Consider the following 15623-nt stretch of genomic DNA (forward strand, 5'->3'; position numbering starts at 1 on the left):
ATTGCTCACAATGTATAGAATAAAAAGAGCTAAAAAATTAATATTAATGGAAATGTGTAGTGTGTACATCAGTGTACGCCACGTGGGCTCTTTTGGGCGTAGTGCATTTTTTCAGTATTATCCTTTTGCCCTATGTTTTATCTACATATAGATACAGTTGACATAAGTTTTCAATATAAAATGTATTTTAATAAAATAAATCACAATTTAATAATTAAACAAATACTGTCTATTGTAGTAAAATAATCAATAACTATTTTCTTGTTAAATATTGTAGATACAATCCGTCGTTTCTCTTTTCTTTTTGTTGGGGAGGTTTAAACCTACTTTTATATTAAAGCATTATTTCCTGTTTTAAACTGTTCGAATCCTTTGAGAGTATTATTTTTAAATAAAATGAACATCCCTGCTAACAGCTAAATAATGTGTTGCTTAGAGAAAAATAAGTATTTGCTTAACAGTAACTTCATACAAAAATAGTCTCAATGAACGGGTATAGCCGATACTAATGTGCTACAACTATTTATTGCAGTTATTTCTTTTCAAAAGATGCGAGAACAATACATTATTTTTTGACTGGAATTCGTCCTTTATTAGTAAAAAAAAGGTTCACGTCCAAAATATTATATAAACTACGCTTGAAAAGAGCCCGCATGACGTACACTGGTGTACATAGATTACACATAACTAGACCTTATTTTGTTTGTTTGTTTGTTTTTGTCTTACAAATTTTATTTTTATCGGGTAAAAGTCAGATTTTATAATTAAAAAAACGTTGTATATCAACCCCAAAAAGATTTCGCAATATTTGTCAGAGTATGTATTTAAAGATATTAAGTTAATAAAAAATCGAATTATTCTTCATCCTCAAATTGAAAATACAATCTCAAAATTTAACGTATTGATACTTCACATATATGTAGATAAATTAAAAATAGACTTTGAGGCTTTTACTACAAAACTTTAGCTTATCAGCAACTCTCACTGGTAGCTGCTGGCCAAATCTTGGTTTGTGACTCCAGGTCGATCGTTTCTTATCAGAGTTTGTCAATTTTTCTGAATTTAATTTAAACGGTTCCTAAAAAAATCCTTTTTATTGAGCGTCTTGAGGTTCGCCGATTTGTATAATAAATGCTGCAAAAATTTATCCGTAGATGTCACTATGTATGATATTTTTATGAATGCTCATTGTATAAATGCTTGTATTGATTGTATTGTATCTGGATTGGTACACTCGTCACTTTGGAGTGATCTGTAAATGCGAATGTACATGTTCGATTGAAATAAAATAAAATTCGTCCAATTTGGCACTAGGTCCAATTTCTTAAGCAACGACACGACATTACAAAACCATTAATAACCAATGCAAGGAATGAGCTTTTAATATCTGTAGCTTTTTACAATTTCTCACACACTACTATATCACATATTTTAATAAAATCAAACGACTATAAAAAAAACTGAATACAAAGAGTTACAACAAACATTTTGAATACAGTTTTAAGGGCAACACGCACGATTATTGGCATCACATAAAATTTTATTTGAAACATACATCATTCCATTCACGCAAACACACGTTCAAAAAATGAAGAAAAAACAGTAATCTAAAATAGGCAAACATCATCCAATATTGGAACTATGATTTCTATTGATACCAATACTGATGTTGGTTCAATGCGGGAACTTATTTCATTTGAAGCGGTTCTAGCACGCGATTGCAAGCCCAGTACAAATAACTAGTAATCCATAAATTCGCTTATTCCACCTCACCACCACCCCCGCCAACATACACAAAAGGATGCGGGGCAGAGAAGAGGAGTCAGGGTGTAGGGTGAACCCCCCAATCGGCAATAGGGGGGTCACCCTATAAAATTGCGGCAGCACAATTAGGGTCCCTGTCACGAACGGGACTCACCGGCGCTCGTAAAATTTTATTTCGGTAAAAATTTATGTGCCCGCTCGTACACGGCCCTGTCTTATCACATTGGCATTGGCGAAACCAATTTTCATTATGTTTACGATTGTTCAAAATTTACCCGACTCAATTTGACTCGTTATGCAACGAGAATATTCTCACTCGCATCCGAAAATCGAATAGTTCATCTGTCACTTTTTTTCATTTTGCTTTGTTACTAATCTATGTACTTATGACATTCAATATATAATTTACTTTATCGTTGTCCGTAGTAACAATATATGAAGTTTTGTGATCATGCGAAAATTCGAAATTTTGACTGATTCGAACTCTGGAATCAATTACTGATCACGTTTTTATGACATGTGTATGTGTTAATATGTTTGGATGTGAATTTTGAAGCTAATTTGAATACTATTTTTTTCTAACTGAAAATTCAAAATGTGTCATTCCCTGATTTGGCGTTCAAACCAGAACTTTCTCATAGCCGTTGTATGTATATATGTACGTATGTCATTATTGAATTGTTTTTGACACTTTTTATATTACTAAAATATGTACATAAATAAAATCATGGGTTGGTCACATCCATTTTTTTTCTTTCACAAGCACTTTTCAAATAAACATTAATAAAATTAATATCTCAAATTGGCAAGTCATGATTATTTTTTACCTATCACACCGTGGTAGATTTTCCCTTTTTCTTCTATAAAATATAAACTTAATCTACCTAAAGCTCCACATTTGTTTAGGTTCAAATTTATATATTTATACATATTTATGTACATATGTCTAATTTGATAAATCCAATTTGACAGAATTCGAATTAGTGTTGAAGTCAAATTTCATATTAGATTTACTTATTTGCCTTATTTTATTCATCTTCTACTGATCAAATCCAATGTACATTTTGTTACAACTTTTAAATATATCAAAGAAATAATTCTGTATTTTTTTTTTGTTTCTGTAATATTTGGATCCTACTCTCCTTTAATACATTTCTTAGTAAATGTATATTTAATCTAGTTAAAGTACCCATGTATCCCTGCTTAAGTTCAATTTATTATTCACGTAAATAATGTGACAAATTCAATTTGACAGACAAAAATTACACACATATATCTATCTTAAACTGGCAAGTCATGGTAATTTTTATATCACAGTAAAACATTGCGCAACGTATTGCCTACACGTTTACCTTTTACCAAATATATATTTAATCTTGCTAAATTACCCACCTCTGCTTAGGTTTAATACGATAAATTCAATTTGACATAAAGACATTACTTGAATTGAAATTATCGTGACCGCACTGGGCCCACACTTGCCTAGCATTGCCCGAACATAAGACTCTTTTGACCCTGGGCTTAAACCCCTTTCAAAAACTGACACGACATCATATACCAAATTCGCTGTTGAAAACGATGAATTTTCACAGCGGAAAAACACACATACAAACCCATCAGATAAACAAACCTGGATTTGCTCGAGCGTTTTTGACCCCAAATATTTTGATCTGCAGATTTATACAACGGAGATACAAATATTCAAATTTGTATAATACATACATAGAGTAACCGAAATGCTCGACATTGCTGCAAAGCTTGGAAAAAGCCGCTTCAAATACCTCCGAGCTGTTTTTAAACCCACCTACGATTTAAGTCGGTGTACCACGAGATGGTATATTTGTATGTATGTATGAATTATATAATATATATCATTAATACAGTTTCAATGATAAAATAACACCTTTTTGTGGGGAAAACATTTTAGAAACATATGTACATATGTATATAGAATATCACATTGTTTGACTTACCGACAACGTTGTAATATGTTACGTCAACACATTTGCAAGGTGTGATTGTTTGTCGACAGTCGAGAGTGCACTCTTAGTGGGGGGGCTATCGGTCGCCAAACAACATCTGAGAGCCCCTACCGTCCTTAAACCCCCAAAGGGAGGCTTAAAGGGGGTTATTCGATAGACTCTCGACACAGCAGGGGTGACAATTAAAATGTCGTGAAGGGTGATAGAAATCGCCGCTTATGAGCAAGTGGTGCTTCATATGAGAGCGCCTCAATCTCTCTCTCTCTCTCTCACTCTTTTGGTCTATGTCTCTGGCCATCGAACAACCTCCCAAACAACCCCTACCTGAAGAGGTTTGGTAGTGAGTGGATCAAGTCCTAAAGTCTTGATTTCTCGTAGACTTTCTGTTGAAAAGCCTACTAACAGTCGTACATTTTCATCAACGAATAGTCGGAACTAGAAAACCATGTGTGGAAAATCGATGACATTAAATATTTCTGATTTCTGCAATTCAAATGGACGTGATTATTCATTATTTGAAATGTAAACGATAATACAACAATTGAAGCGTATTATGATAATATTGACATTCCATAAATAAATTTACATATTTACATATAGTTCCGAAAAAGTGCATAGATATATTTGTATGTGCATCTTTCTCCATAGAACAACGTTATAAATATTACGTGGTAGGACGTTGCTATGTAAATTGAAATGATTAAAATCCAGAGTCGTAAGGTTCGGAACATTTTAAGTCGTTAAAAAATCAGCCAACTGAGATATTTTTATTTTATTTTATTCATAGTATTACGGTATGTGTCAACTAGTCTCCAATTTTATTGAAATTCACTTATAAATTAAAATTTAAAAATTATTTATGATATCATAAATTTAAATTATGTGCATCTAAAATATAATTTCGAAAAAGATTTTGTAATTATGTAAGTATTGTTGGTTTGTAAATGAATATTCAAATGAATTTAAATAAAATAAAACTATTCAAATAAATTTAATAAAATGTTTACTATTAGATTGGCCATATTTAATCGGCTTATATTACAAATACCGAGTGAAGCCGGATAAAACCACTAGTTATAAATAAAATCGATGAATTGTACGTATGTACACATTATAATGAGGTTCGTTCTATGGACTGGCGCCAAATGTACCTCATGAATACTGGTGATGCTGTTGAATTTTTGTATAACACACTATATAATATTTTTGACAGTTATGTTCCTCGGTTCATCAGTTATCCTAATTTAGAACTACATCGTCGGGTTTTTCCACCGTGGTTTGGGTCCAAACTTATAACTGATGTTCGTGCAAAATGGTTGTCTCATAGAAGATGGAAACGTAGCCAATCATTTCGTGACTATGAGAAATTTCGGATTCTTAGGAAGATCGTGAAACGTGGTGTGAGTGAGCGTTATACCCTCTATCTCAAAGAGATGGAGAGTGCTATCGCTAGTAATCCTCACCACTTTTTCAGATTTATTAAGAGTAAGCATATTTCACATGGCCTTGAGCATTCGTTCTCATTTAATAATAAAAGTTGTGTCGGTCCTGAGATCGCTAAAGCTTTTGCTAGTTTTTTTAGCTCTGTATTTGATCAGAGATCACCATCCCTTGATGCTAATTTGGCTTCCCAAATTGGTACTGAAGGTGTTATTATAGACATTCCGCGGGTCTCGCTTGGAGATGTTAGGATAGCAATTTTGAAGCTGAAAGGGTCTGTTGGGCCTGACGGTGTGCCCCCTGACGTATTAAAGGCATGCTGTAATTCGCTCTTAGAGCCTCTTCAGTTTATTTTTAACCTTATTCTGGATTCTGGTAATTATCCTGATAAATGGAAATTATCTAGAGTCATTCCCATTCATAAAAGTGGCTCTAAAAATGAGGTTGAAAATTACAGACCTATTGCTATCATCTCGGCTATTCCCAAAATTTTCGATAATATCCTTCACCGTTTGATTCTTTTGCAGTTCAAAAGATTGTTGTGTGATGAGCAGCATGGTTTTTCACCATGTCGTTCCACTACCACTAATCTTGCCTGCTTTTCATATTATACCATGTCTAAAGTTGACCGTGGACAACAAGTTGATGTAGCCTACTTTGACTTTCGAAAAGCATTTGATCTTGTCAACAATGACGCTCTTATGATCAGATTAGCTGAAGTGGGCTTTTCTCCACGTCTTCTTAAACTCTTTGCTTCTTATCTTAGTGATAGGAAGCAATTTGTTAGATATGGTATTTATGAATCTCCTTCATTTTTTACGCGATCTGGTGTAACTCAGGGGTCCACCTTAGGCCCTTTACTATTTACAATAGTCATTAATAACCTCCCAAAAGTACTACGCAATGCTTCATGTCTCTTGTTTGCTGACGACGTTAAACTATTCTTTGCTGTTAAGGATGAGAGGCAAGCCTCTCTCCTTCAAGCTGATATTAACGCTGTTTTAGAGTTCAGTTCCAGTTTAGGGCTTGAACTGAATACTAGTAAATGTGCTATTATGAGTTATGGACGTGCGAATTCGCTCTATTGTCACGGATATTCCATTGGATCCGTATTGTTGAAGCGCGTGGAATCAATGGTCGACTTGGGTATCACTTTTGATCCTCAATTCACCTTTCACAACCACATCAAGACAATCGCTGACGTTTCCTTTCGTCGACTTGGATTTGTCTTGAGATATGCTAGATTATTCTCCAACCCCTTGTCTTCTCGCTTGCTTTTCAACTCGCTTGTTAGAAGTAAGCTAGAGTATAATGCAATTGTGTGGAATCCGCACGAAGCAAACTACTCTCTTATTATAGAAAAAGTGCAAAAAGCATTTCTTCGTTTTCTTTATAAGAAAGAGTATGGGTACTACCCATATCTCTATCCTACTCCTTTCCTTTTGGGCATGCTTGGGTATAATTCCCTTGAACTTCGGAGAAACTTCTCGTTAATTCGTTTCGTTCTCCAGCTATTGCGTGGTAATACGTCATGCCCGTTGTTGCTGGAACAGTTGGGACTTTATGTCCCTAATAATTATGTGCGTGGTAGACATCATCATTTAATGGTTGTACCTGCTGCTCGCACAGTTCTTTTTCGAATGGCTCCTATTCCAAGAGCTATTCGACTTCTCAATGAAATCGTTGCTGCTGTCCCTGAATGTGATATTTTCCACCTTGGGGAGCGTAGATTGTCGGATGTTATCTTAACATATTTATCTGGTAACCTGCGCTCATCATTACTTTCTTAATTTGAATGTGATGAATGAGTGGAATCTTAATCTACTCTCTTCCATTTGGGCCTCGCTGTGATTTTATTTTTTATTCATATTTTGTTTTATTTTATTTTATTTTTTCTTTCTCTTTTGTACATTTTTATATACTATTTTAATTTTGATCAGTGTAAACAAAGAATGGGATTTATGGATTTTATTTTTAATTTTTACACTTTTGTTATTTTTTTTTTTTTTTCTCTCTGAATGATGTATTATTTTCCTTTTGTTACTTTTTTTGTAATTTTATTTTACCATGTTTTCTGCTTTTGCTTTTTTCCTTTATTTACAGTTTACTTGTTTTTATATCATGTTTTTATATATTTTTCAAATGTAGGCCATTGTGGCGCATTAGGTTCTTCCTGTAATGCCACAATGGTCCAAAACTATTAAATAAATAAATAAATAAAAATGTACATATTTTGATGAGTTGTAACCAAAACCGAATTTTTTTTTTATTCTCATGTTTCTCTTTGATTTATTTGTATATGAAATTAATACACATATATTATTAATGGACTTAATTTTAGGTTATACCTATTTAATTACCAATAATTCAATACATTGGATTACATGTCAATTTTTAGTAATCTTCTTAATTCCTTTAATTTTTTATATTTTTAAAATTGCTGTTATTTTTGTTACTAACAATTTTATAGGTTGACAAAAAAGTCGATCTTACTAAAATAAAGTCGGTGTCGGAGTCGCTAAATTTGTAACCGACTCCACAGCCCTGTTGAAATCTTATCCATTTCTGGAAACAGTGTAATATTGGGGTAACCTGTAAAGACACTGTGTATTAAAATAAAAATAAAATAACAGCCCAGCCTTAATTGTGTCGTATTTGAAGTATGTATCTGCAACTATCATATTTACATATACCGCAATAGATTGTAAACAACAAATTTTAATATGACGCTTTAATCACAATTCGGATTCTTGGTTACAATGTTTGTTATAATTGATGAAACTACAATTTTATTTCAAAATTCATTAGCCAAATAATATGTACATTTGAAGGATTAAAAATTCATTACGAAAATACAGTAAAACAGATTTCATTATCACACAGATAAACATGCAAGGATCCTAAATACGTAATTATTTACCTATGTACATATATAAGGTCAGTTATTGTACAAATACATACGTATTATCAAATAAATAATATATCAGCCATATACCATTCGCTGATAGATGAAAATATTTCTATTGTTTCTTATATTGAGATGCATTCATCCATCAGACTCACTTCAATGCACTTGTCTATTTGCTTCTGTCATCATTCTGTTGATTATGATTTGAGTGTCTCACTCGTCATCTTCTATGACGTCAATCGTTTCACTACATATTCTGAACTTTTCATCTGCATATTTGTCTCCTCAATATAACGAGCATGTACTTGAGTTCATTTTTAACGAGTGCACTCGTTATTATGCAGCATCAATGCTTCAATTCATAAAGATTCGTAGGTATTCGTCATTATGAATAGCAAAGTAGATGAATTAAAACTAATATGATAATAATAATAAAGCATTCACTTATCGTTTGTAAATCAAATAATTTCGAAAATTTGTGAAAGGTATATTTGCGTGTGAGTATATCTGTCGATTAAAACTCCATGCCTGTATAATCTACCAACTAGTTTGAAAGTTTTGAAGAAGACAACGTCAACGGTTTCCGTACAGTACTTAAATTTAATAAGAGCTTATAATGCTTGACTCGTGCATGAGCTTAAAGTTTTCCACGCTTGGTTGGTTTTCCCTCGATTTTCCCCAAGAGGGAAAAGTTGGTCGTTTATTAACGTCATTCGCAATCAAATCCGGTTTACTTACGAATCAGACTTTTTGTTTTAAATATATAATTAAAGGCTCTCTCTCTCTTTCTCTTTCTTCCGAATGGTATTGGTGTAGTTCTGGAATAAAAACGCCTGGAGTTTCCATCGGAATTAAATTTTTCCCCTCCTAGTTGGCTAACAAACTATTTCGTTAAGAAAGGACTCCCGCATCCCGTTCTTTCAAGTCGAAGTTTTCCTCTGAAAACAAATCTTGTTACAGAATTTCATTCTTCGAAACAATGCTAATTACCGTCGGTGAAAAATTTTTCCTCTTATTTTCTCTTTTTTTACTCTCGCTTCCCCCTAGGCCGAAAAGTTCGAATCATTTGTGGGGTTTCTACATACACCTAGTACTAGTAACACACTTTTTCCTAGTAAAATTTAGCACACCTTCTAATGCTTGTTTTTTGTTTGTTTCTTGTTCACAGGAGTGGTGGGGGTGGCATGTTTGGTGATGTCAACATTTCCGCTATTTTGGATTCTTTTAGCGTCAGTTACGACAAAAGAGTAAGACCAAATTACGGAGGTAAGTCGTCCAAATCTATGTTGTCAAAAATATATTTAAAACTAGTACTATTTTTTCCCACCTATGATTTTATTTAATAACTGCGATTAATGTTCACTCTGTTTTCGATGATATGAAACGCGTTGACATTTAATTCGTGACATTTTTAAGCTAAACTTTGAAAAATAATAATGTCATGTGTTGAAGTTTTCAACGTCATATTTTACAGACAAATGTCAATCTCGCACGAAGTATTCGTTACATCTCAATCAATCAAGCTTTCGCAGTTTAATACAAAAAATACACTCAATATTATACACATATCTAACGAGTTAACCAACTCAAGAAAATTTCTTTTTATATATGAAGCTTTTCTTTATACATGCAAAATAAATTGTAAAAGTTTTATATTACAAAGAGTAAAATCCAAACTCCGACTTGTTTCATATTTGAAAGTGGCTGAAGTTCAATTTTCAGTTCCAAAAACACTATTTTCTTTTGAATTAATTCAGAAATTGTTATCACTTATTTTAATTGGATATGTCCAGAATCTCGTAAAAGCAGAAAAAACGTATTGCAAGCCATCAGTATTTTTAAATATTGATATTTCTAGACATGAAGAAAAGTGGACTTTCAAATCTTTCAAATATAACGGCTCATATATAAATTTTTAACCCTACTAAGAGGTCATCTTTAGTTCAATGAAATCGCTCAATTTTTCTCGATGAAAAACATATTCTATCAACTAATTTTTTACAAAACGTTTTTATAAAAATTCCTTGGATCAAATTTTCACTGAAACACTTTCAGAATTCGTTTGACCGTTTTTTTTTATATTATATTTTAAGGCAAATATTAAGGTCATGAATAATTAATCTCTGCAATATATTGATTAAATAAGCTTTCCTTGAACAAAAACAAAAAGATTTGCAATTGAATGTGTCGTTTGCCCTGTTCATTAACACTATTTCAGACATGGATTTCCATTAATCATTTTTTTGATTAGGAATATTAGTCCGAATTATTTTCAATTAGAATATATGTATGTATGAACATATGTCTGAATGTACCAAAAGCTTTTCTTTCGAAGCGAAGTATTATTTAATCTATAGCAAGATGAAAAGAATATAACGAAATCCTGAAGTCCATTTCGTACCTTGTACCAAATACTAGCATCTACCTCGCGAAATTTTCACAGCGTGTGACGAGACTTATTGATTTTGGGCGAGGGGTAGGAGAAAAGGTGAGGAAGTAGGTAGGGGATGAAGTCGGTGGGAAAGAGGGGCGGTGAAAAAGGGGCGTTCACCGCGAACACATGACGCGACACACAGTTTGTTTACCGGCGAGATGTTTACCAGAGCACCCGAAAATCTGACCGCCGGCTCCGGGACACCCTGTATCGATTTTCCGCGAGGAGGTGTAGCACTCAACCCCCAGGCTCCCCTTCTCAACTTGTCCTCTTTAGACCCCTCTCCACCCAACATCGTCGCTCGTATGTGATCTCAAAGAGATGTATACCGTTCGTAGGACTGATATTTTACCATACTTGGAAAGTTTCATCGAAACTTGCTCCTCATTTGTTTTCAACTCGTCAAAATAGTGCTTTTTATTTCTTCGGCTTGTTCCCAATATCACCGCAGAGTTCGTTCAAATTTACGTGCATCAACCTTTCAGCTAGTGATTTAGTCTGTAGACGAAATTTATGTAGTCATTTATAAATCTACACATAAGTATACTATACTTTTGTATAATCGAGAATATTCCAATAAACTGGCTTATTTCTGAATATGCCTTCCCACAATCTAGTCAATTTATACTGCCTAACTGATCTCACATGGTCTAAGGTTTTTCTACTTAGATAAACCAACTCACACTTCAATATGACAGCAGGTTTAATTTCTTTTTGCATATCTTTGAATTCAATTCTACCCATTAGATCCGGTCTAGATACATATGTATGTTTAGTGATTTGAGTATGGTACCCAACACTTAAAATTATAATGGCAAGGATAATCCAAATCCGAAGCCATCTCATAAAATCTAATCTAATAAATCAATGTCTCCAACTTAATCTTTTCTCTTACGATTGAGGATCGTAATTATGTAAATCTCCAGTAGTCCGGTTAATCCGGTGTTTTCTTCTTATCCCCTCTACGCTAAGTCATTCACAATAAGTCATTGATACTATCCCACTCTTCATAAGTTCTGTCAAAAAGTTGAAGAATTATATTATACATAATATAAATTCCACCCTTACCTGCCTCAACTTTCGAGTTACAATATAGTCTAAAATTACATTCGCCTCTTCCCTTTATAGTACTATTGAATGAATTCGTAGAAATTTCGCATATTTATAGCATCTCGCCGTACAATTTGTGATATTTTTAGTATTCAAATACTCTCGTCTCTTTGATACACGCGTCGAATTCCCGGAACGTACAAATATGAATGACGGCTATATTCAAATATGTATGTAGATACATACACATGTCGAATTACGATTCGCAGATGGGTCTACAAATTTGTGCTTAAAAATCATATTAAAATAGAGCACATGTGAAACGATTAATATACGAGAAGACTGATTATATAATAACATTGAAGGTGTGCGAGCAATTTGCGTGGTCGGAATATCTAAATTCAAACAATGTTGTATTTTACGGTAAAAATAACTACATTAATATATATGTATATACTTTGGGGGTATTTATACTACATATTAATAATAAATCGACTAAAATAACGTAAATTTACTATTATGGCTTTTTATTTTGTTTTTGTAAATATAATATTATACATATGTACATATATATGAATATGAATTTACTATATGCGTGTATAAATTATTCAATGAGTTGCCGATTTTACGTTCAATTGTAGTATTTTGTTGATAAAGATTCTATCCAATGTTCTACATATTTTATAACGGAATTATTTACCTACATTTTGATGAGAGTTGTTTATTTTATTTTTAATATTTATTCACACTCGTCTAACAGATAGCTCTAACGCTGGATGGTATGCTGTGCTATACAGATTATGAATTATTTAAACAGGTATATAAACCCATTTATTAAACGTGACAGCTAAGGTCAAACGAATTATAAATTTTTCAATTCTAAAAATTAACAACTGTGCCACCTTAGACATAGGCGAATGGACTACTGTCCAAATGATTTGCTTAGAATAGTATCTCAGAAACATATTCTTACATTGTGTTAATGTTTATTATTATGTCAAACTTTCAGGTGTCAAAATCATCCAATAAAACTTATTTTCATGGTTGATGGAAGTAGTAAATTACCAGAGCTGAAGTATTAAAGCTTAGAACTATATGTATATACTTACCTTGACCTAGGATTGTTTGCAGAAATATTAATATCAGAGTTTTTGCTTGGAAAAAAATCGGTTGACGGACAATTGGCTGAATGGACACTTAGCCGGCGGACATTTGGGCAACGGAAATTAGTTGAGGTGATTTCTGAATAACGTATCTGTTTTCAGTAAGTTTTGAGTAATTTAAATACACGATCAGCCAAATGTCCTTTAGCCTAATATCCGTTCGGTCAAAAATTGGTTGGTCTATTGTCCGTTCGGCCAAAAGTTCGCGCACGAAAAAATCATTAACGTTACCAATTAAATTATAAACACCTACGGATATTAATTACGTTTTTATTTTCGGTTCTTACGGAATTTAATAACCATCTATTTATTTAGATCTTGCCTTCAGAAATACAAGTAAAATCATCGAGAAAATCGCATAAACTTTTTCGATTCCACTGGGATTTGAACAAACGGTAAACAATCACTTTAACCGGTGAGCTACGCTGAGTTGGACTTATTTATAAAAAGTTGGCCGTAGGATTTGTTCAAATCTTTTCGTCAATCAATCAATCATTTTTTGAACAACTTCAATGCAATTCTGCGGATTGACTTAAGACTTTCAGTTGACAATAATTATTATCGGAACAAAGCAAAGCAACAAATTATTATATAAAGTAGTATACAAGAAATCTCAAATCGTGACTTTTTCTCAATAATTTTACAAAGATACAACAGATAGATTTAGTCAAACAATCAATTATTAAAGTTACAAAACGCCACCCTTCCTCTATTCAACGATGTGAATATTACTGCTTTGGTAGATATGATTTAACGAATAGACGTAGGCTCACATCAAAGAAATGTAATAAAATATTCAAAGAGTCGTCAGATGTCTTCACAATCACGATTCTCTCTCTCGAAGGGTTCATACCTAAATACGTGGAATGCGTACCCAAATCCCGTACGTGGTAAATTTCCTATAATAATATATGTAGTAGGTATGTATATATATATATATATATATATATATATATATATATATATATATATAAATATATATATATATATATATATATATATATATATACATATATATATATATAGATATATGTATACGGAATATGACTGCGTCAATGGCACAAACGGCAAGTGTTCGCGTAATTCGGCGTCAGAATTGTGACGCATCGCGCCACGCCGGGGTAAATATTTATACGCGCTGGTCTGGCTTGAGCTCGGCAAACGGGGACTATTATTGATTTCCCAAGGATGTTCAGCGCCCGGGGGCGGCAGTGGGGCAGGAGTGGGTCGAATATGGGACATTACACCCCCGAACATCTGTGTGGTGTAGCTGGCGAGGAGCGTGACGTCATACCGGAACGGGATACGCGCGCAAGGAGGGTTAGGGGAGTGGAGGGGAACCCTAAAACCCCACCTTACCCCGTGCGGCCTTTTGACTTACCACCCCCTCGTTGGCTTGTCTTTTCCCGGTATCCCGACTTTTTGTCGGTGGGCTGTTCGCCAAAGGGATTCTCCTTGCTGGACGTTTGATCGTTGGGATTACGTCCTCCTGAATGGAGTTTAAGTCACCAAAGAAGCTTCAAACGTCCAAATCGGCTAAATCTGCTCTCCTATATACCCATATGCGTGTGGATCATATATGCCAGAATGCCATGACAGGACACCGTACATATGTATATCGGCTTATTGTGTTCATATCCAAACACATTATATTATACAACGTACATAGGTATACAGATATTTATTATAAACCGCAGGCAAATATATGATTGTAACAATCAAAGAATTTAGACTAGCCGAATTTGCGATAGAGTGGGTTGTCAATTCCATTGGAACCGTCACAATTAATTTTAGATAATTTGGAAAACCCTCACAGGAGACGGTTGATCTGAATTTAATAACCATCCAAAACTCCCCAGAAGCAATAGACATATCTACTATTTTTTATTTATGTTTTAAGCAGGGAAGACATCATTACAACGTATATATTGTACATAGGTATAAAATTGATACCAAAGAAGTTCCTGAAAATAAATAGCAACAATGAAATAAAATAAAAACATTGAACGGTGATAGATATGGGATATACAATTTAATATGTAGCTATGTGATACTAAGAGTACTGATCAAATAATTACATTCAAAGCAAGAAAGCAACAAAACGATCAATATAATGGGGAATATTGTTAAAGAAAATTAAGATCTATATAAAAAAGAATAGAAGGAATAGTTGGTAGAATAGGAAATATTTAATGGTATTAGATTTGGGATATATGTATGTATGTATGCATGTGATATTAAGAATAATTACCTAATAATTAAATTTAAAGCAAGAAAAATACAGCAATATGAGGGAGAATATTGTTAAAAGGAGATCAAAATCTGTATAAAAAGTAATTGCAGAAATAGTTGGTAGAATAGGGATAAATGTGAAATAATGAAGGATTACAGAGAGATCTAATTGGCCATCGGAATAGGATCTTACTCAATAAATAACGACTATCAATTATAATTCAAAAGCTTAGTGTCTAAAATCATGGCTAAAATCGAATATTTTTTCTAGTAAACAATCTGTGTTTAAGAAATTGTGACTATAAGATATTTTGAATCTTGTCAGTCCTTAAGAGGCTCGAGATTTATCTTTGTAATCCCTAATTTTGACAATAATAATTAGTATATGTGTTTGTATGTAGAAGGGTGTTGTGTTAAAATCATTTTGAGAATAGATACTTAAGGTATTTTTCAGAATTTAATGTCTATCTGAGTTCGAGCCCTGGATAGACCTCGATTGATAAGAAGCATACGTTGTATGGTTTTAAGTATTTATGCGGTCTTATGGTTAGATTTGAATACTAGTGATTTTCAAATTAGATACGGCTCGTCACAAATTGGCTACCTACAATTTATTTGTCACCTATGACTATAATTTCAAATTATATGTA

General features: G+C 33.2%; 1 protein-coding gene across 4 annotated transcripts in view; it reads left to right on the top strand.

Annotated features, from left to right (window-relative positions):
• The window catches only part of Rdl (Resistant to dieldrin), a 112366-nt gene that overhangs the window by 44515 nt on the left and 52228 nt on the right, over positions 1–15623 (top strand). For all 4 annotated transcript variants that reach the window (XM_077446363.1, XM_077446362.1, XM_077446364.1 and 1 more), the window contains exon 2: positions 9263–9360. In XM_077446363.1, coding sequence (XP_077302489.1) covers positions 9263–9360 — 98 coding nt within the window. The remainder of the gene's footprint in view (positions 1–9262; positions 9361–15623) is intronic.

This window comes from Arctopsyche grandis, chromosome 2, assembly GCF_051622035.1.
Source record: "Arctopsyche grandis isolate Sample6627 chromosome 2, ASM5162203v2, whole genome shotgun sequence".
Lineage (NCBI taxonomy): Eukaryota > Metazoa > Arthropoda > Insecta > Trichoptera > Hydropsychidae > Arctopsyche > Arctopsyche grandis.